General features: G+C 43.0%; 1 protein-coding gene across 1 annotated transcript; it reads left to right on the top strand.

The window, feature by feature from the left end:
* The first annotated feature begins 1,465 nt into the window (after positions 1-1,465).
* On the top strand, positions 1,466-26,278 carry CES4A (carboxylesterase 4A). Its single transcript, XM_074286506.1, has 14 exons — positions 1,466-1,635; positions 6,123-6,318; positions 6,805-6,946; positions 7,792-7,925; positions 8,144-8,297; positions 9,851-9,955; positions 11,726-11,830; positions 12,306-12,344; positions 13,732-13,872; positions 16,856-16,936; positions 19,255-19,423; positions 21,900-22,031; positions 25,242-25,314; positions 25,400-26,278. The coding sequence occupies exons 1-14, from the start codon at positions 1,587-1,589 to the stop codon at positions 25,572-25,574; spliced, it is 1,695 nt and encodes a 564-aa protein (XP_074142607.1). The 5' UTR covers positions 1,466-1,586; the 3' UTR covers positions 25,575-26,278.

Genomic DNA, 26,278 nt, shown 5'->3' with positions numbered 1-26,278 from the left:
GAGGCCAGTTACATCTGTTTTCCATTTCTGCTGAGACTGTGATAGAACAAAGCATACAGCAAGAACTTAATAAATGCATGTTGACTGCTGAAATGGAGTATTGGACTAGGAATCAATTAGACTAGGATTCAGATCCTGCCTCAAATACTAGTTTATAAATCCTTGAAAAATAATTTAATCTCTCTAAACTTGTTTCCTCATCTGTGACATGGAAATGATAATAGCTTCAATCTATCTTGAAGCAGCTCGATTTGAAGCTAGAAAGAACTGAATTCAAACCATCTTTGAGTACCTAGTTGTGACAATCACTTAATCTTCCCCAGCCTCAATTTCCTTGTCTGTAAAATGGGCATCATCATAATACCTGTTTCTCAGGGTTGTAAGAATAAAATGAGATAATATTTGTAAAGGGTTTTACAAATCTTAAAGCATCATTTAAATTCAAGCTATCATTATTATTGCCCGATAGGGTTATTGTAAGGATTAAATAACACAAGTTAGACAGACAGACATATAGACAGACATATAATTTTTATAAATATGAGCTTTTATTACTGAAGACAAAAGAAAAATGGATTTAAACCAAAACATGAAAAACAGGTTAATTCTAAGGAAGGCTTTTCTAAGAGACTAATCTGAGAACCTAGTAGAGGTCTTGCAGTTTTCCTTCTTTGAAAATTTTAAAATAAAAACAAGAGAGATTCCATTTCTAGCCTAGATGCTTCCCAGCCTAGATAGCCCTGCAAGGTCCCTTCCAGTCTTAAGAATCTGATTGGAGACCTAGGATATACAATAAGATATTTAATATGTATGGGAATGCCTGCCATCTAGGAGAGGGGGTGGAGGGAAGGAGGGGAAAAACTCGGAACAGAAGGGAGTACAAGGGATAATGTTGTAAAAAAAAAAAAATCTACCTATGCATATGTACTGTCAAAGAAAATGTTATAATTATAAAAATTAATAAAAAAAAAAGAATCTGATTGGAGGCAATATGGTGAAAGGGGAAAACATGGAAATCTGGGTTCCAATTCCCCCTCTGACATTAGTAGTGAGCATGGATAAATCATTCAAACTGTCTGCATCTCAATTTCCTCTTCTGTAAAGTGGTTAAAATGATGTCCTTGGTAATTTCTGTGAGGATTAAGTGAGATATTGTATGTAAAATCACTTTGTAGACCTTATAAGCCCCATGTTATCCCAACAGTTTCTATTGGAATTTGTGGGGAATGGATTAAGGAGAGAAGAGTCTTCTTCCAGGGCAAAGATAAATAAATGCTCCACTAAGCTGGGTTTTCTCAGTTATGATAAAGGATTTTTCAGCTTCATTTGTGGCCTCTTTTCAAAGGTTTATGGTTATCACAATATATGTTGACATCTTCTATCACCATAGGAGGAGGAGACAGATTCTTGTGGGTGGAGTTTTTCAGTTTACTCAGAAGATCTTCCCAGCTCTAACAATAAAAGAAGGCAGATAAGTGAGCTCCCCAGCCAGACTTTTCCTGAAGACTCTATCATCCCCCTTGGCTGGTGTTCTACCAACATCAACTGGAGACGCTAACTTAAATCCTGTTTCAGTCACTAGGAGAATGTTGGTTCTGGTGTGGATAAGCCTGGCCGTCTGCTTCCCAGCTTTGGGTAAGATTCTTCCATACCTGTCTTTGTCAGCTAGAGGAGAGGGCAAAACTAAGAAAATAGATTGAATTCTATAAAATACGAGTCATAGATCACAGAACAGAGGTGTTAAACATATAGCCCATGGGTCTCCTGAGGCCCAGAACACTCCCAAGGGCAGGCCAAACCAGATTAAAATATAATTGGAAAATATTTAACAAAATAAATTAGAATATAATAAAATACAGATAACACTGTATTTTATAACTAAGCCAATAGGCAGCTTAAAAGATCCTTATGTACAGTTTAGTGGTTTCTGTTTCCACCTGAGTTTGACACCTACTGTAAAACATAGAACTTTAAAAAGCTAGAAGGGGAGTTTAGGTATACAAGCACAGCTTGTCTTGGCTCCCCATCCCTGGAGTTTGGCCTGGTCTCTCTGCTTCCTAAAAGTTCTTCTGTGTGTAAGGTCCTCCTTTTAAGGTTTCTAAATAGCTTTCCTTATGACAATCCTATGAGGTGGGTAATATTAGCATAATTATTGCAATATTACAAATGAAAACTGAGACTGGGAGGTAGAATCAGTTACCCAAGCTCACATACTCAATAGAGAGCCAGGATTTGAACATATATCATTGAATCATAAGACTTTAGAGTTTGGAATCACCTTAATTAACTCTTTGATTTTAAAGATAGAGGGAGATAGTGAGTGACCTATGTATCTAAGTAAGTAGCAGAGCAACTCACTTCTCCATATTTAAGTTCAGAACTTTCCTCTTCTTCATGGGGATGTGGTTCCCACCACCATGTGAAATCAGGTGAAAATGAACCCCAAAAGAAATTCAGAAAACCAACCACCATGTCAACTAAGACAGCACCTGTGTGAGTAGTGAGGGAGTCACTTGTGCTAGTAGTAGAAATGGCAAGATTTCGTAACTGATTTACTATCTGGGATATTTAATCAGCTGTGAGCCTGAGAACCCAGGATGGAAAATCAAGGTGTTGGGTAGAGGAGAATTGCATGGGATTGGAGATGGACAGAGGATAATGGGCTCTGTTTCGGACATGTTGAGTATGAGCTGTCTCCAGAACATTTAATTAGAAAGGAATAAAATGCTGTTGATGATTCAGGACTGAAGCTCGGGGAGAGACTGGGGTTGGGGTATATAGATCTGTGAATCATCTGCTTAGAGATTATAATTATGCCCATAGGAGCGGATGAGATCACCGAGACAGAGTATACAAGACAGAATTGTTAGATTCTCAGCCCCCTGGGTGTGTGGCCAGCAAAACTCTAGAGTGCTAAATGAGATCCAAAAGTAATTTGGGAAGTGTTTAACAACCTAAAGCAAAATATATTGCAACATAGATAATATTCACCTGTGGTTTTCTAAGTTAATGTCCTGCCTCAAGGATCGGTTTCTACTTGAGTTTGATTCCATTGGAGAGACAAGGCTAGGGGGCCTAAGCTAGAACCTTGAGATATGATATGGAGAGCATGTCAAGAACAGTCAGACAAGTGATAAAAACAACCAACAGAGAGTAATATAACAACAAGGCTTTAAGATTTACTAAGTACTTTACAAATACTGCTTAATTTTTATCATCACATCAGCCTTGGGAAGCAAATGTAATTATTATTTCCATTTTACAGATGAGGAAAATGAAAGAGTGCATTGCCCAGAGTCACATATCTAGTGAGCATCAGAGGCCAGGTCTGAACTCATGTCTTCCTGTTTGGTGATCGAGCCACTTAGCCAGTGGGTAGTTTCATAAAAACACAGAAAAGAGAAAACATACCAAAGAAGAGAGATACTCAACAGGGTCAGATGAAGCAGAGAGATTAAGGAGGATGAGAATGGAAACAACAAAGTACATAAAATTTGGCAGTTGAGAGCTGTTTCAATTGAATGATGAGGTTGGAAGCCATATCAAGGGTTAAGGAGTTGATAAAAGGAAAGGAAGTAGAGGTAACAAGTTAGACAGCCAGGACTTTGGCTGAGAAATAGAAGAGAAAAAAGGAATGGAGTGGATGGCCAGATTCAGTGACAGTTTTTTTTTTAAGATGAGAGAGATGAATATGTTTAAGTACAGAAAGACCATTAAAGAGAGACTGGAGAGGATGATTGAGGGGGACAATCTGTCAGAAAAAATGGAAAGGGATGAAGTCAAGGTCACACATAGAAGATACGCATTTTGCAAGAAGAAGGGAGAAGGTATGAGAGAGCCAGTAGTTAAATGTTCAGTGTGAGCACTTCATAACTCAGAAACTGGCAAATGCTAAAAGTCAGGGCTTGATTTATTGTTTTGTTGATTGGGTTTTGATTCAAGAAAGAGATGGATAAAATGTTAAGAAAGTGTATGGAACTTTAAAAATGTATTGTGAGTCCATTTTCCTCCCTGCTAAACATTTACCAACACATTCCTGGAGAAGACTCAGCTCTTTATCAAAGACTGGAGGAAAGGAGAGAATAAAAGATGATGTCAGGGAGTTTGAGATGGTGAAAGAAAAGGAGCTCACAAGGAATAGCCTTCATTTTTCTATAAAGAAAGAGGCAAAGTCCTTAGTGGAGAAGGTGGAAAGAGGAAGAGGTATGAGAGGCTTGAAGTTTGAAACCTCTTCTGTAGGGAGTGCGATAGGGAATCAACTGTGCAACAATCAAAGGATTGCTTTGCTGTAGAAAGGGCTCAGTTGGAATTAGAATTTGCAGTGTGCCCAGTGAGCTCAGGTGTATGACTTCCTCCCACTCCATTAGCAGAACATGAGTAGGAGAAGAGCAGATGGTAGCAAGAATTCGCTCTCAGGGCTTGGAGGAGGAGAGGTTGCTCCACAATAGTGGAAGGATTTCGAAGTTGCAGTAGAAAGCAAGGAGTGTTCTGATTTCCCCCAGGGCCAGTATAAAGGGACAGAGGAGAGGGACACTATGCAAGGAGGGATCACCAGTGCTACAGAGGATGTATAAGCCAGATCTCTATGAATGCAAACTTGTTGGAAGGAGCAGGGGAAGCAGAGGTATTTTCATTTTAGAAAAGGAATTCTAGAGGATCCAGTAGAAGGGATAGACAGAATTGAGAAGGGTCATGGGAGGTGGAAGACTAAATAAGATGGGGAGGGGTGTTGAGTGCCATTAACTCTTAGGTAAGTCAGTGATGGAGTAACTCCAAGAGAGGGAGAGTAACAGGTGGTGAGAGTTTGAAAGCCATTAGAGGACAGTGGGCGGCCATGGCTTAGATGGAGCACTCTAACGCCATTGTCCCAGCCACTGGGTGGGGTAATGGTATGTAGAGAAGTCTGGGGGAGTGATGGATCCTGCTACTTGTTTTTCCTCTCTGGTCATGTTTCCCTTGGAAAACAGGAATAAGAATGCCGGTGTTCTTATTTACTTCACAGGTTGTTATAAAGAGATAATGAAAAGTACTTGACAGACTTTACAACACCCACATATATGTTAGTTATTTTTAAGCTACTGACCATAGTGAACTCGTAGGAGTGTGAGCTAGAAGGGACTGTGCATTGTATACAGTGGGAGGAGCGCGGATGTTTATTATTTCCTAGGTGATGTTAGGGAAGTTGTTATATAGCTTCTCTGGATCTCAGTTTCTACATCTGCATAATGTGTCCAGGACATTGCCCTGTACACTATGATCATTCCAAAAATATCTATTGTTGTCACAAATGGGGAAATAACTCATTAGACTTCACAACCCCTGACCCTAGGGCCTAGCTTATTTAACCAACTTCTGTTGTCCAGTCAAGCACAGGCAAATTCTGATCCAAAAGGGAGAAAGAAGGAGATGTGAATCACTAGTTAAAAGGATAGATCGGAGAGAAGAGCATCAGGGGGGCCAGTTGCACCTTGGGTGGCCAAGAATGGTCCAAAGACTCTGGAACAAGGAGGTGAAATCTGCATGAGGTATGGATTGGGTATCACCATCATTGTCATTGACACTGACACATATAAAGCATTTTAAGGTCTGGAAACTTGTATGTATTTGAGCCTCACAACAGCCCTATGAGAGATATAATACAAGTGTTGTCATTCCTATTTTATGGAAGAGGAAACTGAGATTAGTGAGGTCAAAAGATTTGTCCATGATCCCCTTGGTGGAAAGTTCCAGATGTAGGCTCTGGACCGCCCAGTTTCCCTAAAAATAACCCTAGAGATTATCTAATACAATTCCTCATTTTATCTTATATAGGAAATAACTGAGGTCCAAAGAATGAGGGCCAATGTCTTGCCTGAAATCATAAGGGTAATAATAATTTCAATTTCTGGAGCACTTTGAGCTTTCTAAAATGTCTTTGGAATAATAATATCTATGAGGGAGTGTTTTGTTGCCATTTTATAGCTGGGGAAACCAAAGCTCCGAAAGAAAAACTTGCCCATGATTCAATAGCTTGTGGTTGTCTGAGGCAGATTCTGAAGCCAAGTCTCCCACCTCCAAGGACAACGATCAATTTGCCATAATATCCTAGCTTTCCCTTTAAACTCCTCTCTTTGCCTCCCCAGGTTCCTCAGGCTCACCTGTGGCAGTAACAAAGTATGGCGTACTCCTTGGAAAGCAGACTCGTGTGGGAGGAAAAACTGTCAACATTTACCTGGGGGTCCCTTTCGCCAAGCCCCCTGTGGGCAAGCTGAGATTTGCTCCTCCAGAGCCTCCTGAGCCTTGGGATGACCTAAGAAATGCAGTCACCTACCCTCCTGCGTGAGATTCTCACCTTTAGCTTTTGGGGGTGTTGAGGAATGAGAAGAAACTAGGAGAGGTCACTTGGCCCTATTCCCCACCTCCAGGCAAAGTTGTTGCAAATCATTGGGGACAAACTGATTAGGGAAACTTGGCAAGGGAGGAGACCTAGTAACTTGTCCCAGTGAGTGTCAACCTTTCTGGGTTTTCCTCCCCAGATCAGCTAGTTATTGATATCTCTCCTGTTTCTGGGTTGGCTCTGTGCTGGGCCAAGAAATAATACTGGGTGCTGGGGTGATCAGACTGGGTCTCCCAGGAAAGCACAGATTTCTGAGCATTGACCATAGCAGACACCTGGGCAAATTGAGGTTAGGATGGCTTGATTTAGCAAATGGAGCCTTGAGAATAGGTCAATTTTGAAGAGATTGGGGGTGGGTAGTAATTTTTGCTTTTCATGGCATTGTATGGACACCTAGCAAATATTTAAGTTCCCTTTCTATCATTCAGGTGCCTCCAACAGTCCTGGGGCCAAATTGCACACCTGTACTTTTCAAACCAAAAATTCCTAACCTGGCTGAGATTCCAGGAGGACTGCTTGTATCTGAACATATACACACCAGCCCATGCCCAGAGGAGGAACAGACTACCAGTGAGTCACTCTTCACCCCTTCCCAATCTTCCTCAGCTCTCTCAGTTCAAGCATCTTCTTCCAGGTAACCAGCAGCTTGATGTCCATAGATGGCATTTTTCTGGTTAAATCAAGCCTTGGCACTCTGTAAAACCTCCTAAATGAGTTCTATATACATTCAAAGGAGTTTGATTTAGCAATCCACAGAAGAAAAACCAAGTGGATGACAATGTGTATTGGGTAAATTATAAAATGCTGGTAACTCTGTATGTATAGCCAGTACAGATGGACAATGTCTGTGGCCTTATGGTTCTTGATTGCACATGGGAAAAATACAGTGGATAATGGACTTCTGGGAAGTAGGCCATAAATGGTGAATAAGGGAGTGACTCATTTTGGACTTGAAGTCAGTTCAAATCTTCCCTCAGAAACAGTTTAGCTATGTAACCCTGGGAAAATCATTTAACCTCTCATCTGCCTCAATTTTCTTATCTGTAAAATGGGAATAATAATAGCACAGCAACCCTGGGTTGTTTTGAGGATTAATTGATATAATAATTTGTAAAGTATTTTTCAAACCTTGGAGAACTATATAAATGATAGCTACAATGATAATGATGATGATGATGATGATGATGACAAAGTGATGATTATGTGTCAAATACTCTACCAGGAGCTGTGGATATAAGTAATTCCTATTCACAATGAGGTTATGTTCAAAGTATTTAAATACTTTGACACTTTTAAAAATAAATCCTTCATTTTGTCCTATGATGAGCCAGAAAGATCACACGGTCCCATCCAGATGGTCAGAGCGGAAGAACAGCTCTATAGGTCAAGGCAACTGCCTGCTTGGTTCTCTATAGGTGATGGTCTGGTTTCCTGGTGGTGCCTTCGTGATAGGAGCAGCCTCTACATATGATGGCTCTGTGCTATCTGCCCATGAGAATGTGGTGGTGGTTTCCATTCAGAATCGGCTTGGCATCCTGGGCTTCCTCAGGTAAGAGCTGGGAGGAATCCTAAGTGGGGACTAGGAAACAGATAGGTCAGGGCAGGTCCAACGGAGATGGGAAGCCTGGGACTGAGGATGGGGCCACGTGGTACATACTCAGATGGGGATGGGATCATGCCATGGGGTCCACAGAGCTGGAAGGCAGTGGTAAAGTTGTTCTGGAGGCAGAAGCTGGTCTCGTCCCTGAGCGGATTTTTGACTCTCAGCACTGGAGATGCCCATGCCCGAGGGAACTGGGCACTGCTGGACCAGATAGCAGCTCTGCGTTGGGTGCAAGAGAACATTGCTGGTTTTGGCGGGGACCCCAACTCAGTGACCCTGTTTGGCCAGTCCTCGGGAGCCATATGTATTTCAGGGCTGGTAAGTGGAATAATGGGAAGTAGGCCATAAATGGTGAATAAGGGAGTGGCTCATTACTTCAAGCAGCTAGGCTCAAAGTGAATTAGTGGTAAATGCACCAGTTCAAGAGTTAAAGGATCCACTTCAAATCTTGTCTCTGATGCCTATTCTCTATGGGATTTCTCATTTTCTTGAACCTATAAAATGAGATAGTTGGACTAGAGTTTTGTCATTCCTTCAAAAGCAAGTTTATGATCTATAACAGAGGCAAGTTGGTTAGGACATCCCAGATGCCCTGATCAAGTGATTTCCCCCTAGTGCAGTTAATGAAATTATAGAAGATGAGGGTAAAATTACAGAGACAACAAAGTATTGTCTTCAGCAAAATGCAAAGACATACCTGCACTATTTTAATCCTTTTTAAGTTGTGAAGTTTTCAGTCAAGCTAGGAATTAGGATAGATAGCTATTGGCAGATTAAAGAATTAGTTTCACAAAAGAAAGCTACTCTAGGAAACAAAGGCAGGAGAGAGTTTTGAGGAATGTGAGTGTGGGGAGTCAGAAAGAAAACCAGATATTCAAGAAGAATCCAGCTTCTGAGAAGTAAATATTCCTCTCCTGAGAAAGGAAGAGTATTTCTCTCTCCTTTTCAGTCTTTCCCCAGTAGGAGATACCTACTCAGGGAGTAGGCCCAGAAAGCCTGCCAGTGTGAGGGCATTCTGAAAAAGAAAACACACTGGGTTCTCACAGTAGTGAAAGCAAAATTTGCCTTGGTTTATATATGTTCCATAAGAGGAAATTCTCTACTTTTATTCTATGTATGGGCCCACTCTTCCCACTGATGCTATGTGTATTTGTGGTACACTAGGTTTATTAGGGGAATGTTTTTTAGCTACTGTTCTTACCATAACATTTAGGTAAATGCTTTTCGTGTGAGATACTTGTGTCTACTGGCTGATTATAAAAGGTAAACATATCAGTGGGGGCTCCTGAGTTATCATTGTAAAAGTGTGGGCCTACAGAGCACCTTGAATCTGGGTCAGCAGCGCCATCTCACTCTGGAGACCTAATCTGTGACTTCAAGTTAGGGACTCAGAAAGGCGACCTACATCCTATTATGCTTTGCATATGGATGGCTATGCGGACTTCCTTAGAATAGAATCTTCTGGCAGACAAATATAAGGACAGATCTCAATGGGCTCAGGCCAGTACAAGGAAATAAGCCAACACAGAGAAACAAGCTTGTCCACAGAGTGGGCCAGATATCATGAATAGCTTCACATGAACACTCTTGCACACTGCCATAGCTCCACACCAATATTTCAGAGAAAACAGCAGACTCAACTTTCTGAAATCATACCTATATCATGCTCCAACGTCCCAGCTCTTCCATAAGATGTTTGCTTCAACTCCCTGATTTTATAAATGATAGTCCAGAGCAGTTGGTAGCAGAGGTCACAGACAGTGACAGAATAGAACCTAAGTACAATGACTCCAAATTCATCAACCTTACAACAATAGCATCCCACCTCTACTGCTCTTCATCTATTGCCTTCTCCCACTTGGTTTCTGCAGATTCTGTCTCCCTTATCCAAGGGCCTCTTCCATCGAGCCATCTCTCAGAGTGGAACAGCCCTCCTAAATTCCTTCATTTCTTATGAGCCATTGAAGATTGCCAAGGTAGGTACCCTCAATCCCCAGCATGGCTAAGAAAGAGTATCCCTTCCCCTAAGGAGAATACCATTGTTAGACCCAACAGACAGACTTGGCAACATTTATGGATCCTTAGAATATAAAACGAATTGGGTGGAGAACGTGGGTTTCTCTGACAAGATATACTCAATTCAACTCAACAAGCATTTTTTTTTCAATTATCAAGCATTTATTTTTTCTTCTTCCCATCCCCCATGCAAAAAATTAATAAGACCCTTGTAATAAACATGCATAGTCAAGCAAAACAAATTTTCATATTAATCATGTCCAAAAATTGTGTAACAAATATTTTTATGTGCCAGCTCATAGGTATAACTAGGATTTTTTTTTTCATCTGGGACCAAGTTGGGTGAAAGGAAGAGGAGGTGGAATTTAACTCCCCATGGTATGGTCACAAGATAGGTGTGAAAAAGGAAGAAGTCACCCTAAGGCATATTTTCTACATTGCTAAAGGATTAACTGATATTTGGGATGGGGGAAAATCCGCCCTAGAATACAAACAACATCATTAAGGATGAAGAAGATCACCCTTGGAGGAAGGAAGAATAGCCCTGAACATTGCTGTTGGTCATCTTCCAAATCTGAACACCCTTCTAAATGTGCCCCATCCTTGATGGAACAACCAGGACTTTGACAATAACTGCTCCCAAAAAGCCTGATTAAAGTATCATAGGAGAAATACAATAGGAACACATGTAATTATACAAATTTAAATGGTGATGGGCACAAAGTGAGATCCGGGCAAAGTACCCTAGGAAAATATGAGGGAAAAGAAAATATTTTTCAACAGCAAACTCAGGGAAGGCTTCATGGAGGAATTGGTACATACAAGTAATAGAATGGGATAGGATTTTAACTGAGTCAAGGAAGTTTGGAATCTGTATAATTAGGAAAATGATGGTGTCACACAGTAGAGGAATAGGGAGTGACTAGTTTAAATAAGGAAGGTGATTAGTTCTATTTTCGACATGTTGAATAGATGCGTATAGAACATTTTTCTGCCCCCTAGACAGGTCTGAATCCCAACAATCTAAGGGATTGGGAGCTCCTCCTGGTCCTCTGATGATTAACTCCCGAGAGCTCCCTAAACAGCCAAACCCAGACTTACTCTGGGCTGCCAGAGACTTAGACGTCTGTATTAGTAACATGAATAGTTCACATTTTAAGTGTTCAGCTCATTACAATTCGGTGAGCCAGGTATTATTAGTATTCCTATTCCTACTTTACAGAGGAAGAAACAGAAACAGATGAAGTTTAGTGACTAATTTGTTATACAAAAACAGCAACTATTTAGCCATGTGGTCAGGAGTTGGGGAGGTACAAAGTTTACATAAGAGATGATCCCTCCCCAAAAGCAATCTAGCCATATCTAGGCCAAGATGCTAATCCAGGTCTGACTGCGTAGTATTTTTCCCATTAAACCATACTTCCTTTCATTGGAGAGCAAAACCTTGGCTCCCATTACATTAATAGGGGGTGGATGTTGCAAGGACACCAGACATATTTGGGGCTGCCCATCCCAAAGAACCGGGATATAGCCGGGCATGAAGAGAATGAGACTGTTCCATAGATTCAGGGATACTTCTCCAAGAAAGTCCCCGGGGGCCCTTCTAGGCCACAGAAATTGAGTCCGTAGCCCAGGAAATGGGCCCAGAGGGGACTGATAGAGCCAGAGGGATCTAGGAGGAGGTGGTTGAGGGGGAAATGTTGCCGACTTCTTGCTCCCTCTACCTACAGAGAATTGCTAAAGTGGCCAAATGTGAAACTAACAGTACCCAGGCCCTGGTGCGGTGTCTCAGATCCAAGAGTGAGGCGGAGATCCAGAAGCTGTCTAATACAATGGTAGGTAGATCCAGAAAGGAGAGGAAAACCACGTTCTAGTGAAGCTGGGGCTGACTCCCAGCCCTACTCATGCGAGTCACAAGATTGACTTTATCCTGGCCCCTTCCGCCAGGTTTGCCAACTGAGTCTCCCGACACCACCATTAGATCCATGGTTCCCAGAGACATCATTTTCCTACTTTGTTTCCTCTACAAAAGTTCTAAAATCACAGAATTAGAGCATTTATTGATTAGAAAGTTTATATATCGTGCCGGGCAGAGAGGTAGTCCCTGCTCTCAAGGGAAGGGTTATTGGAGATCACAGGTCAGGATCCGGAGGCCAGATGCTCAATGACTTGTCAGGGGACCCAAGCATCAAACAGGAGCCGCCCCCCTCCCTTAGATCTCCGACATGGGGTAAATCAGCCACCCTGCTTCCTCTCTCAACCGAGTCCCAACCCTGTTTGTAACGCACCTTTTCTTCTCTTTGCCCGCAGAACTTCTTCAAGCTGAACTTCACCGCTAACCCTCAGGAGGTATGTTGGCTGTGATTTCCAAACCTTGAGGGGACCGTGGGTTTGCCCAAGTGGTCTTTATCTGCTTCAGTGGAGGCGGAGAGCAGGCACAAAAAGTAAGGCACAAAAAGTACCCCTTTGCGGAGCTTCCTGGCTAGACCTGCAGGAGGGAGATCGGTGCAGACGCTTGGAATGGTTCGGGGAGGTCTTACCATTGACCAGCGGTCCTCACACTTTTTAAACAGGGGCAGCTCCCTGTCCCTCAGACTGTGGGAGGGCCGGACATTCGGTCTCCGCCCCTCAGCCCATTTGCCATAACCGGCGGGCCGTAGTCTGAGAACCCCTGCACTAGAGTATGTTTATTTTCAATGTGTGTGCATGCACAAGTACATACATGTATAATGTGTGCACGCGTACATACGTGTAGAGATACATATGTGCACAACTGCTGTATAGTTGTATACAGGTACACTGTGCGCATGTGCATGTTTGTGTGTATATTCACGTGTGTGCGCATGCACGTGTATACATTTTTTTGTGTGCACTTTACACGTGTGTATGTGACAAGGACAGACTGATCTGCGATGGGCTGCCTCTTGAAGCGCACGATGACTCAGAGGTCAGACACAAAACGGGGGACTTCCGCCGTCCCGGACCGGGCCGCTCTGGCCCCTGCTGCTGTGCCCGGCTGGTCCGGACCGGTGCCGGACCTGGCGGGCTGTCCCGACCCCGGTCACCCGGAAGCTTCCCCTGCAGAACGTGCACTCCCGGGAGGAGGGCAGAGGTCAGGGTAGCGATGGCTCCCCGCGGAGCCCCGGGCAGCGGCCCCGACCCTTCTGGAGCAGGCCTGGGCGGTCTTGCCTCAGAGCCCACTCGGAGGCGCCGCGCCCCTTTCTCTGCCCACTTAGTCCCGCCTTCCCAATCCCCGGATCTCCAGGTCTTCCAGAGGCGCCGTAACCTTTGCCATCCCCCCATTCCGGCCTGGAAACTGACGTGCCGCGGCCTCCGCGCCGCTGGGAACGCCCCCCGCACGTGCTTCAGGGACTCCCCCACCTCCTAGCGTTCCCCCCCCCCCCCCCCGAACCCCTCGTTACTTCGGGCGGGTCACACGCGCTCTCGGGGCTTCTCTGTAAAATGAGGGGAGGAGAGAGCGACGAGCGACGAGCGCGCGCCGGCTCTAACGCCGACCGTTTCGGCAGAAGGGGTAGAGAAGATGCCGCCGGGAGAGGGGACTGCAGGAGGCTGTCACTACTCACATGCAGAAGCAGCCTCCGACCACCAGGGGGCACCAGTGGGCTGCAGGCCGCTAGGGGGGGGGGGAGGTAGACCGGGGGATGTGGGGAAACTGAGGCAGCGCCTGTCTCCGCCGTGGCTCGGGACTGAACTTGAAACTTGAGTTGTCTCCTAGACCCTCTGGTTTGTGCCCGCTGTGGTAGATGGCGTCGTTTTCACCGACAGCCCCAAAGCGCTTCTGGCTCGAGGGAACTTCCAGCAGGTCCCCTACCTCCTGGGCGTGAACTACATAGAATTCAACTGGCTGCTGCCCTACGTAAGAGGCTCGGGAGGGGGCGGGGATATGATATGTAAATGAAGGGGGAGGGGAAGGGGAGGGGGGGAAGGGGGACTCGGAGCCTCCCTCATGGAGTCTAGCTGTGGCTCCCAATATTTAAATGAGGGGAAAGACAAGGAGGGGGGAGGGAAACTCGGGGGCTCCTAGCCTCCCCCACGGAGCCAGGCTCTGACTCCTCATGATATGTAAGTGGGGGAGGGGGGAAAGGGGGAGAAAAAGGGGGGTATGAAGAAGATACCTAGACTCCCCTCCAGCCTCAAAAGCTAACTAGTACTAAACCGCTGAAGGCACCATGGTCCGAGGAAAACCAACTGGATCATCCGAGATCTGAGTTCGAGTCTCTGATTTCCTGCTTACTGTGTGGCTTAGGGGGGGCTACTTCCTATCTCTGAGCCTCAGCCCCCTCATGTGTCAACTGGTAGGCTTAGACTGGACCCTAAGCCCCCCCCCAGCTGTCCCCAACGCTATTCTAAAGTCTCTTCTAGCTCTGCTTGTGTTCCAAGCTCCTTTGCTTCTCTGAGATGCTGTGATCTGAGACCCCCGTATTTCTGACATCTGTGTTCTAAGCTCCCACATTCTCTGTTCTAAGCTCCCTTGCCTTCTGACATTCTCTGTTCTAAGCTCCCACATTCTCTGTTCTAAGCTCCCTTGCCTTCTGACATTCTGTGTTCTAAGCTCCCACATTCTCTGTTCTAAGCTCCCTTGCCTTCTGACATTCTGTGTTCTAAGCTCCCACATTCTCTGTTCTAAGCTCCCTTGCCTTCTGACATTCTGTGTTCTAAGCTCCCACATTCTCTGTTCTAAGCTCCCACATTCTCTGTTCGAAGCTCCCACATTCTCTGTTCTAAGCTCCCACATTCTGTGTTCTAAGCTCCCACATTCTCTGTTCTAAGCTCCCACATTCTCTGTTCGAAGCTCCCACATTCTCTGTTCGAAGCTCCCACATTCTCTGTTCTAAGCTCCCACATTCTGTGTTCTAAGCTCCCACATTCTCTGTTCTAAGCTCCCACATTCTGTGTTCTAAGCTCCCACATTCTCTGTTCTAAGCTCCCACATTCTCTGTTCGAAGCTCCCACATTCTCTGTTCGAAGCTCCCATATTCTCTGTTCTAAGCTCCCTTGCCTTCTGACATTCTGTGTTCTAAGCTCCCACATTCTCTGTTCTAAGCTCCCTTGCCTTCTAACATTCTGTGTTCTAAGCTCCCACATTCTCTGTTCTAAGCTCCCACATTCTCTGTTCTAAGCTCCCTTGCCTTCTGACATTCTGTGTTCTAAGCTCTCACATTCTCTGCTCTAAGCTCCCTTGCCTTCTGACATTCTGTGTTCTAAGCTCTCGCATTCTCTGTTCTAAGCTCCCACATTCTCTATTCTAAGCTCCCTTGCCTTCTGACATTGTGTGTTCTGAGCTCCTGCATTCTCTGTTCTAAGCTCCCACATTCTCTGTTCTAAGCTCCCTTGCCTTCTAACATTGTGTGTTCTAAGCTCCCACATTCTCTGTTTTAAGCTCCCTTGCCTTCTGACATTCTGTGTTCTAAGCTCTCAATTCTCTGTTCTAAGCTCCCACATTCTCTGTTCTAAGCTCCCTTGCCTTCTGACATTCTGTGTTCTAAGATCCCACATTCTCTATTCTAAGCTCCCTTGCCTTCTCACATTGTGTGTTCTGAGCTCCTGCATTCTCTGTTCTAAGCTCCCACGTTCTCTGTTCTAAACTCCTTTGCCTTCTGACATTCTGTGTTCTAAGCTCCCACGTTCTCTGTTTTAAGCTCCCACATTCTGTTCTAACCTCCCTTGCCTTCTGACATTCTGTGTTCTAAGCTCTCACATTCTTTGTTCTAAGCTCCCACATTCTCTCCTCTAAGCTCCCTTGCCTTCTGACATTCTATGTTCTAAGCTTCCTTGACTTCTGACATTCTCTGTTCTAAGCTCCCACATTTTCTGCTCTAAGCTCCCTTGCCTTCTGACACTCTGTGTTCTAAGCTCCTTTGCCTTCTGACATTCTCTGTTCTAAGCTCCCTTGCCTCTCTGATATCCTGACATTCTCTGACCTGGACTAGGAGATCCCGGGGGAAAAGAGAGTAGCTGGAGTTCCCCTTAGTGTTAGGTCTGTCCATCCTGGCCAGCTGCTGGCCAAACCACAAAGCCCGATACCTCCTTTCTGTACCTTCTCCCCTGTAAGGTCTCTTTCCCTCTAGGCTCCCTCTCTGCCCTGTTTCTCAGAACTAAGGAACTAGAGGAGAGTTAGCTTCCTCTTCCACAACCCAGTAGTTTGCCAAATACTCTCCATTATTTATTTGGGTCTGTGCCACAGGATTATTATAATCCATTATTATTATTTCCATTTTTCAAATGAGAAAACCAGAAACTCAGAGAAATGTCGTGGTCACACAACAAATAATTAAAAGAGCCAAATCTGGGACCCTAACCTCGCATTCTCCCCACTCCCCACCATTTGATTGAATGCCAGGTTCTCCCTTCTAAGGGAACTCTGTTCCTAAAGTTCTCCCTCACTGTGTTGTTCGGGAGAGGACACAGACATCAGGGAGGTGACACCATGCCATGCAAGTGAATTGGATTTCAATGAGGGAGACTCTGCAAAGCCACCTGCCTCCCTTTCCCCTCCAGAGCCATCTGGGGCAAGGCATGTGTCTCTAGATGTGTATTGGGAGTGGACATTGACTGTGTTACTTGCTACTTATGTGACCTCAGATAAATCACTGTCCCCTTGGGCCTCTTTTCCATGTCTATAAAGTGAGGGGGTGAGACCACATGATCTCATCCTGTCAGTCTAAAAACCTTCCAGTTTTATTCTAAAACCAGAAAAGTAGAGTCCAGTAGGGTCTCCTAGCACTTCCCCAAAAAGCAGGCTCCCTCCTAAGTCTTTTTAGATGATTTCACCCTCTTTTGCATGCATATGTACTTGCACCGTGTCCATGGTCACCTTAGACATTTCATTTCGTCATTAGATCATGAATGCTCCAGTCCAGCCTCGCATAATATCTAGCTCCAAAATCTTTGAACTGCTATGGAACTTCTCCTTGCTCCTGGTAAGAAGCCATCTCCCGGGGCAGAGAGACAAAACAAGGGCGGGGAAGGGTGTCCAGGGATCACTTCTCCCAGTGAGGAAGCATTCCACGAGATGAGTTTCTACAACTTCATGAACTGAAGGTCATCTGCAAACTTAAATCACATTACTTTCTTTCTAGAGCTTTGCATAGCTGAATCTGGAGGACTTCTGTTTAATGGAGCCTCCCTTGGCAGAGGCTCCATTAAAAGGTAAAGGTAGAATCAAAGGATCCTTGGGGGCAGAGGACTTGAGGGACTTTGGACGCACCATTGCCCCCCTCTAGAATTCATACTTTAAATTGCAGAGTTGAACTGGATGGTTTTCTAAGATCCCGTCTAACTAAAAACTAAGAGCCTTCTTCAAGGCTTTCCAACCAACCCTAGGCCATGTCACGGCCAGACTTTAGAAGGGTTCGAATGTAGGCAATCATTCACATAAGGAAGTGTGGGAGGAGGAGAGTAAAGATGATTTCAGCACCAACTTAATGGGACAGCTTTTTTCCTCTTTAAGGAGGAAATATTTGTAAAGCAGTTTAGCACAGTGCCTAGCACTAGAAAATAATTAATGTTTGTTCCCTTTAAAGCACCTAACTCAATAATCATGGAAGATGCTGCATGGTAAACAGCTAGGTGTTAGTTTGTGAAGTGGTTATATGTATTCATACTATTCAAAGTTATAATTATGTAAAACATGGTCATTGCTTGCAGCCCAATAGAAAACTGACCATTGGAGAGGATTTCTTATTTGCAACAATTAGGACCTAGCTAGTGGGAAAATCCTAGGGTTTGAAGTCAAAATGGTCTTGGTCTGGACCTTAGCTCTTCTACCTATCTGTGTGACCTTGATCATAAGCCTCTAGGATCCTGAGTCTGTCAAATGAGGGGGTTGAACTGGATGATCTTTTAAACCAGTCACTTTTAGTTCTAAATCTATGATACTAGGACAGTGTACTTGTATTCTGTTCTGTACAGAGTCCTGTACTGAGTGCTAGAGATAACAAATTTAGATAAAATAACCCCTGCCTTGCAGAATTCTGTACCCAACAGATAGTTACAGATTTCAGTGTCTGTAAGAACATGATTTCATTGATGTGATTAGTCCCTCCTCCAGGACAAATCTTTCTGTTTACTCATATTGTATGATCCCTATCCATGACTTCAATAAATCCCTTACAGAAAATTTAGCCAGTGTACTAGAGCCTTTCTCTAGGTTTTTTATCTGTCATGAAACAGATAACAATAGGCAATAATATATGATAAATGCATTAGTAAAGAGATCCCCAGTGTGGTGAGGAGAATGTCATTATCAACCAGAAAGACTGAGAAAATCTTCCTGGAAGAAGTGGCCCTTTAGTTTAGCTTTAAAAGTCAGCCAGGAATTTTGTGGGGAAAAAGTGGGGAAAGAAGGTATTCCAGATATAGGCAATATCAAGTGTAAAGCTTGGCAGTAGGAATATTCAGAGAATATTGAGGAGAACAAGTATAATCCAGCTCAATTGCACCATAATATAGAAAGGAATAATAAAAGATCATACTGGAAAGGAGGGCAATTGTCACTTTGTGGAGGGTCTTGAATGTCAGGTAAGAAATTTCAACTTTCTGTAAGAAATGATGACTATGCTGATTTCAGAAAGTCTGGAAGGACTTAGATGAACTAACTGGTGCTGAGTGAAGTGAGCAGAACCAGGAGAACATTGTACACAGTAACAACAAGATTATGTGGTGATCGACTGTGACATAGCTCTTCTGGGCAATACAGTGATCCAAGACAAGACAATTCCAGTAGACTTGGAAAATGTCATCTGCATCCAGAGAAAGATGCAGATTGAAGCATACTGTTTTCACCATTTTTGATTTTTGATTTTTTCTTTCTCATGGTTTTTCTCTTTTGTTCTGATCTTCCTTCACAGCACGACTATTATAGGAAAATGTTTAAAATGATTGTATGTGCATAAGCTATATCAGATTGCTTGCTGTCTTGGGGAGGGCGGAGGTAAGGGTGAGAAGGAAAAAAAATTGGAACTCAAAATCTTACAAAAATGAATGTTGAAAACTATCTTTACATGTAATTGGAAAATAAAATACTATTAAGGGGGGAAAGTATGAACTTTATTCAATTGGCATTTGGGATCCAGTGATGATGTCTGAACAAAGGACTGATATAATCATCTATGTAGAAATTAGATTACTGTGACAATGAATGGTCTTAAAAACATGGCTGACAGGAGGGGTAGAATAGAGGCCAGAAGGAGTTAGTTTTAGGCTGTCTTAATCTCCTCCCCCTCTTTTGTAATTCCAGAACATCACCAAAGACCAAATTCCTCTGGTGGTGAAAGAGTACATAGGAGACTTTAACTTCGAACAAGGAAAATTTAAGGAGCTGGTTCAGATTCGAAACAATTTCCTGGAGTTGGCTGGGGATGGAACTTTTTTGGTAACATCCATTCAGACAGCACGTCTTCACAGAGGTGAGTCCCATCCCCAAAGCAATAACCAGTCTGGATCATTTCAGTCACCAGATACTGTTACTAAATACAGTACCCAGTGCTTGGTACTGGTCAGGGGTTGGGGAGTTGCAAGTAGGGAACATATAAATGAGCATATAGAGCCCCTGTTCTCAGAAGGAAGCTAGGGAGAAAGGATAATTATCCTAATTACTACTGCAAAAAGCAAGGCCTTCATTACAAGGCAATTTTCTATAGGGTCATCTATCGCTCTAATATTCTATGTCCTATCCCTTTTTCATTTTATAATCTATGTTCTGATAGTCTATTCTCAGGTATCTCCTAACATTCTACCTACTAATTTGAAGATCCTTTCCAGATATAGCATTCTATGCTTAGGTTCCTACCAATTCTGATATTTTGCCTTCTAACATTCTAGGGCCCGTTCTAGGCTTCCTTCTAACTTTAACATTCTGTATTCTAACTTAATGCCAAAGTCCCTTCCAACTAGAATATCCTATGATCAAAGATTTCTTCCAATTCTAAGAGTATGTTTTCCATGTTCTGAAACTGTGTTTTGGGTTCTATTCAGTTTTAGTATGACTATGGAACTTAAAATAGGGTAGCTGCCCATGCCACTGGTCCCTACCTTCAAGAGACATTATAGTACAGTAGAAAGAATATTAGATTTGGAGTCAGAAGAGAATGGATCAGAACCTAATCCTAACATTTACTTGGTATATGACCCTAGCAAATTAAGCAGTTTCATCTCAATTTTGATGAATTCAAGTTTTTTTTCTTCTAAAACAGGGATAATAATATTTGTACCACTTACATTCCTTCCTTCATGCAATATGCATTTATTAAACACCTACTGTGGGCAAGGAATTCTAGCTGTTAAAAGACAAAAACAAATAGTATCTGTCCTCAAGAAGCTTACCTTCTGCCAGGAAAATAACACAGACACAAGTGAGTCAATTACTTTTTCTGTTGTTGCTGTTCAATCATTTTTTCGTCGTGTTTAACTCTTTGTTACCCCATTTGGATTTTTCTTGGAAAAGATACTAAAGCGGTTTGCCACTGCCTTCTCCAGCTCATTTCACAGATGAGGAAACTGAGACCAACAGGGTGAAGTGTCTTGCCCAAGAGTCACACAGCTAGTAAGTATCTGAGGCTGAATTTGAACTTCCTGACTTCAGGCAAGTCACTCAATGTACTGTGGCACCTTCCTGCCTAATTTATGGGCAGCAAGAGCATGAATGTCTGGGGTAATCAGGAAAGACTTATTGCAGAAGATTGTTAAACTTTAAGGAGCAAGGACCCTGAGGGCAGCCAAGTGGTTCAGTGGTTAGGGTGCTGGCTGGGCCTGAAGTCAGGACAACTTGTATTCAAATCCAGCCTTAGATTCTTACTAGCTGTGTAATTTTGGGCAAGTCATTTAGTCTGAATACCTCAATTTCTTCATCTGTAAATTGGGGGAAATAATAACACTTAATCTTGAAGGATCAGTGAGATAATAAACTTAAAGCACTTAGCATAGTGCCTGGTGCATAGTAAGTACTATATAAAAATTGCCTATTATTATTATTTTTTCCTAAGAGGCAGAGGTAAGAAGAGAGTATATTGCTGGCTTATACAAAGGATTGTGCACAGGGAACAATAAATTGGGCCAAGTTAGACATAACATTGACTAGGGGAATAATGTGAATCCAATTGATAAACAGATTTGAGCCAGATCATAAGGAACTTAAATACCAGGCAGATTGTTGTTCTTGAAGAGGACCATGACATCAGGGAGATGATGCCTTGACTTGCAAGCAAATTGGATTTAAATGAGGGAAGACTGGGCAAAATTACCAACTCACTTTCATTTCTAGAGCACTCTGGGTCCAGTGGACAGATAAAGATCAGAATGACTGGAGATGGCTCTGGATACGCAGTGGGAGACCTTGGCCTTTTTAAAGCTAAGTCTCAACAATTGTGATGAAGACTAGGGAAGCACTAAAGCAAAGAATGGTCTCTTTCATCTAATTCCAAAAAAAAAATCTGTGAGGGGGAAGACTTAGAGTTTCTAGTCAAAACAGAAACAATTACTATTTATACTCACTCTGAATCAATCAGGGCCCAAATAATGACCCACAGGAAAGCTATCTTAAAAGTACTAGGTAGCCTGTTTTGTTTTCTGAGCAAAATGACATGGTCAGAGTTGGGCCTTAGGAATATGAATTTAGCATCGCTAGAGAGGATGGGAATGAGATCCTACAGTAGTAGGCTGGCGGCTATATAAGAGGAAAGATGAGATGCAGATATAATCAACAACACTTGACACTGATTGGATGGGGTCAGTGAAGGTGAATGAGACTTGAGGATGACTCTAAGATTTTGAATCGAAATCACTGGAAGAATCATACTTACTCACAGTTGTTGTGGAAAAACATACTGCAAACTTTAAAAATATCACAAGATGTAAGAGATTTAGATTTGGTCTTTATCTTGGCAGATGCTGGCCTTCCTGTCTACTTTTATGAGTTCAAGCATCATCCAAAAACTACGTTCATTATCAAAGCCCGACATGATGTAGCTGACCATGGTGATGAGATTAGCTTCATTCTTGGGACTCGACTCCACAAAAGTAAGATATCCTTTCTGCCCAATGCCTTCAATAATAAGACCCTTTGGCCATTTGGCGGGAAGGAATAAGAGCTTCTTCGAGTAGTAGATGTCATAGTAATAAGAGTAAAATTGGATACTTCCTGCCTAGGACCTGGGAGCTCACTTCCCTCTTGGTTTCCAGGGTATACTTTCTATACCCTGACTCTTAGAATCAGTGAAGGCCTAAGTCAGCAAAGATATCCATAATTAAATGAAGCCCCCAAGAGAGAATACAATGAATCTAGAGCTACTGTTCTCAAAAGAATCCCTACAGACTCATCAACTGAAGAATAGCTAAGAGCAGTAGCCAAGATGAAAAAAGAAAGTAGCCTTACCAGCTGATCCTAAGGAAGGAAGGAGACACATGGTACAATTTGCTTTCCTGAATACTCCCCACCAAAAAGCAGAAATGTTGAATCACAGAATATTAGCCCTGAAGGGACCACAAAGTATGGAACGTCAGAACAGAGAGAGACTTTAGATGTTAGAATGTTAGAGCTAGAGAAAATTTTAGAACACACACTGTTCTTGGAGGGGCTTTAGAAATTGTTTAATCTGGGGCAGCTAGGTGGGGCAATGTATAGAGCACCAGCCCTGAAGTCAGGAGAACCTGAGTTCAAATCTGGTCTCAGACACTCAACACTTCCTGGCTGTGTGACTCTGGGCAAGTCATTTAACCCCAATTGCCGAAAGAAAGAAAGAAAGGAAGGAAGGAAGGAAGGAAGGAAGGAAGGAAGGAAGGAAGGAAGGAAGGAAGGAAGGAAGGAAGGAAGGAAGGAAGGAAGGAAGGAAGGAAGGAAGGAAGGAAGGAAGGAAGGAAGGAAGGAAGGAAGGAAGGAAGGAAGGAAGGAAGGAAGGAAGGAAGGAAGGAAGGAAGGAAGGAAGGAAGGAAGGAAGGAAGGAAGGAAGGAAGGAAGGAAGGAAGGAAGGAAGGAAGGAAGGAAGGAAGGAAGGAAGGAAGGAAGGAAGGAAGAGAAAGAAAAGAAATTGTTTAATCTAGTTCTTTCATTTCACAGAAAAGGCATAGCTCCAGAGAGAGAAGCCAGTTAGTCAATCCATCAGTAAGAATAAATTAAATGCCTACTGTGTGCCAGGCTTTGTGCTAAGTTCTTGGAGTACAAAGAAAAACAAAAAAACAATCTGCTCTCTCTCTTGCAGCTCAAAATCTAATGGAGAAAACAACATGGCAATTACTATATTACAAATAAGATAGAGATATAGGCTAAATTGGGTGTGATTTCAGAAGGAAGCATTAGGATTAAGGAAGATCAGGAATTACTTCCTCTAGAAGATGGAATATGAGGGGAGAGATGAGGAAGCAAGGGAACCCAGAAAACAGAGATGAGAAGGGAGAGTATTCAGGCACGCGAAAACCAACTTTGTCATACCTGTTTGTCCTTCCCCACTCTGGGTCTCAACTTCCATAATCTGTTAAATGAAGTGGACTAAATAATCTCTAAAATCATCCTTCTAACTCTCAAAACCAGGATCCTAAGTGAAAGGATTGACTTTTGAATTCCCTGTTTCCCAATAAATCCAGTGCTTTTTTCCTAAGTTAGGAAAGGTTTTTCTTTTATCCTCTTACTCTCCCTGCCACTGAATACTTAATGTCCTATAATTATATTCTCAGTTACTCAAGATACCCCCACCCCTAGCCTGCTCACTCAAGCTTACTTATGACCCAGATGCATCTTTTGCCCAGTCTGGCTCAAAATCAGATATCTAAGTCTTCTCTCCCAAGCCCTCCAGAGAAGAGAGTTCATCTGTTTAATTATTCCATGACAAAATAGCAGAAGATGCTAAAATGAGGGGCAGCGAGGAGCAGCTGAGTGGCAGAGTGAATAGAACACTGGCTCTAGAATCAGAAGGAGCTGAGTTCAAATTTAGACTCAGACATTTGATGCTGCAAATGTCATACAGATGAAGGGTTGTTTGGTTTTTAAAAATAATTTTTTATTTTTTAAATCCTTGTAAAGATAGTTTTCAACTTGCAAACCTTGTGTTCCAAATTTTTATCCCTCCCTTCCTCCTATCCTCCTTCTCTAGATAGCAAGTAATCCAATATACGTTAAACATATGCAATTCTTCTGAACATATTTCCACATTTATCATGATGCACAAGAAAAATCAGGTCAAAAGGAGAAAAAAATGAGAAAGAAAAAAAAAGCAAACAACAACAAAAAAGGGGAAGCTACTATGTTGTGATTTATACTCAGTCCCCATAATCCTCTCACTGAATGCAAATGACTCTCTCCATCACTCCAAGTCTATTGGAGAATTCATCTGAATCACCTCATTGTTGAAAAGGGCCAAGTCCACCCCAGTTGATCATCACATAATCTTCTTGTTGCTGTGTTCAGTGTTGGTTCTATTCACTTCACTTAGCATCGGTTCATGTAAGTCTCTCCAGGCCTCTCTGAAATCATCCTGCTGATTGTTTCTTAGAGAACAATACTATTCCATAACATTTATGTACCATAACTTATTCATAACTTATTCAGCCATTCCCCAGTTGATGATTAGATAAGATGATATTTGTAAACACTTTTCAAACCTCAAATCTAACTCTCATTATTGAAAGATAGTAAATTCCCCATCTCTGGGCTTGTTCAAGACGCTAGAAAATCATCTGTCAAGCATGAAGTCCTAGGTTCATGTGTTCCAGACAATGTAGGATAGTAGTAGAAGCAACATAATAAGGTGGATAGCGAGAACATGCAGTCAACAAGATCTAGATGCAAATCCTGCCTCAAATACTAGCTATGTGACCCTGACAAGACCCTTCATTTCTCTATGCTTCAGGTTTCCCATCTGTAAAATGAGATCTCTTAGGTTTCTTTCAACTCTAAATTTATGAGCCACCTCTCCCTTCCCATTCTATAATTTTGTGATTCTAAAAGAGTTCCTCTCCCATGTAACACAATTTCATTTTTATATGGACCTTTTCTGAAGACTAGTTCTTTAAACCAGAGGCATGATTTTATACCTGTAGCAGGGAGGAGGGTGTGGGCAGATTTCATGGGAGGAGAAACTGTCTTTCAAATTATACTTCCTAGGCCTTCTGTTCCTGCTCACATTGGTGTCCTGTAAATCTGGTTAGATTGTCAGCTTCAGAGCACTGGCTGGATATGCTTCTTCCTCCAGCCTCTAGCCAAAGCCCCACTGCCCTTAACAATTTCTCTTTCCTCAGAGCATGCTTCCGAAGAAGAGAAAAAACTCAGCAGAAACATGATGAAATACTGGGCCAATTTTGCCCGCACAGGGTGAGCGCACAAGCTGGACATTGAGGGTAGGGGGCCGGCGAAAAGGGCCTTCTCTAATGTTTAATGGCATTCTCTCCTCTTCCAGGGACCCCAATAGCCATGGCCTGGTGGAATGGCCACGATATGAGAATGAAGAGAAGTACCTGCTGCTGGATTTAAAACAGAGTGTGGGAGTAAAACTGAAGGAGAAAAAGGTGGCATTTTGGAGTAAGATCCATAACCAATACCACAAGCAATCTCAGCATGGAGGAGAGCCTTGAATCTGGTGTAGTTGCTGGTGCTGGTTTAAGCCTAAACTGCTAAAGAGACAAAGGAACTCCTTAAATCCTAATCCCTAAGGTTGGGGGATGAGGGTATTCCAAGCAGACTTTGGAGAACAGATAAATTATCAACAGAAACTTTTGGGGAAATTGAAGTCCCCCTGAGGTGACTGCACTGAAAACTCGGGGTTCTTGAGGAGAAAGGTCACTGGTTTCTATCTTCTCTGGACTTTTGAGTTTCTTCCTCTACAAAATGAGGGGGTGGGCTAGTTCATCTCTACAGTCCCCTCTGACAGAGGGTAGTTCCCAAATGCTGGCTGTCATCACCATTCCCCCTGGAAGCAGCAGCTCCCCTGCAATAGACTTAGTTTCCTGTCCCCTTTACTGCAACCTGGGTCCTTATACCTAGGAGGCCAACATCTACCTTATTCCCTCCTCCACCATTCAAACTGTACCTCCATCAATTCTGAAATGCCCAGGAAACCCCAGACCCACCTTCTGTGACTTAGTATAGCACACACCACCTCCCAGCATGATCCACAGAGAGGGTATCACAGCATCCCTTTCTCCAGCCCCCTCTTCAAAGAACCACATACAAATATGGAAAGTGTCATCCATAGGAAAGGACATTGGATTTAAAGGAAAAAGATCTGGATTATCTGCCACTACTTACTGTAAGTAAGTAAATAAGTAAGTAATGGGCA

The sequence above is a fragment of the Sminthopsis crassicaudata genome, chromosome 2, assembly GCF_048593235.1.
Source record: "Sminthopsis crassicaudata isolate SCR6 chromosome 2, ASM4859323v1, whole genome shotgun sequence".
NCBI classification, from domain to species: domain Eukaryota; kingdom Metazoa; phylum Chordata; class Mammalia; order Dasyuromorphia; family Dasyuridae; genus Sminthopsis; species Sminthopsis crassicaudata.
The sequence above is the reverse complement of the archived record's forward strand: the minus strand, read 5'-3'. Positions and strand labels throughout refer to the sequence as shown.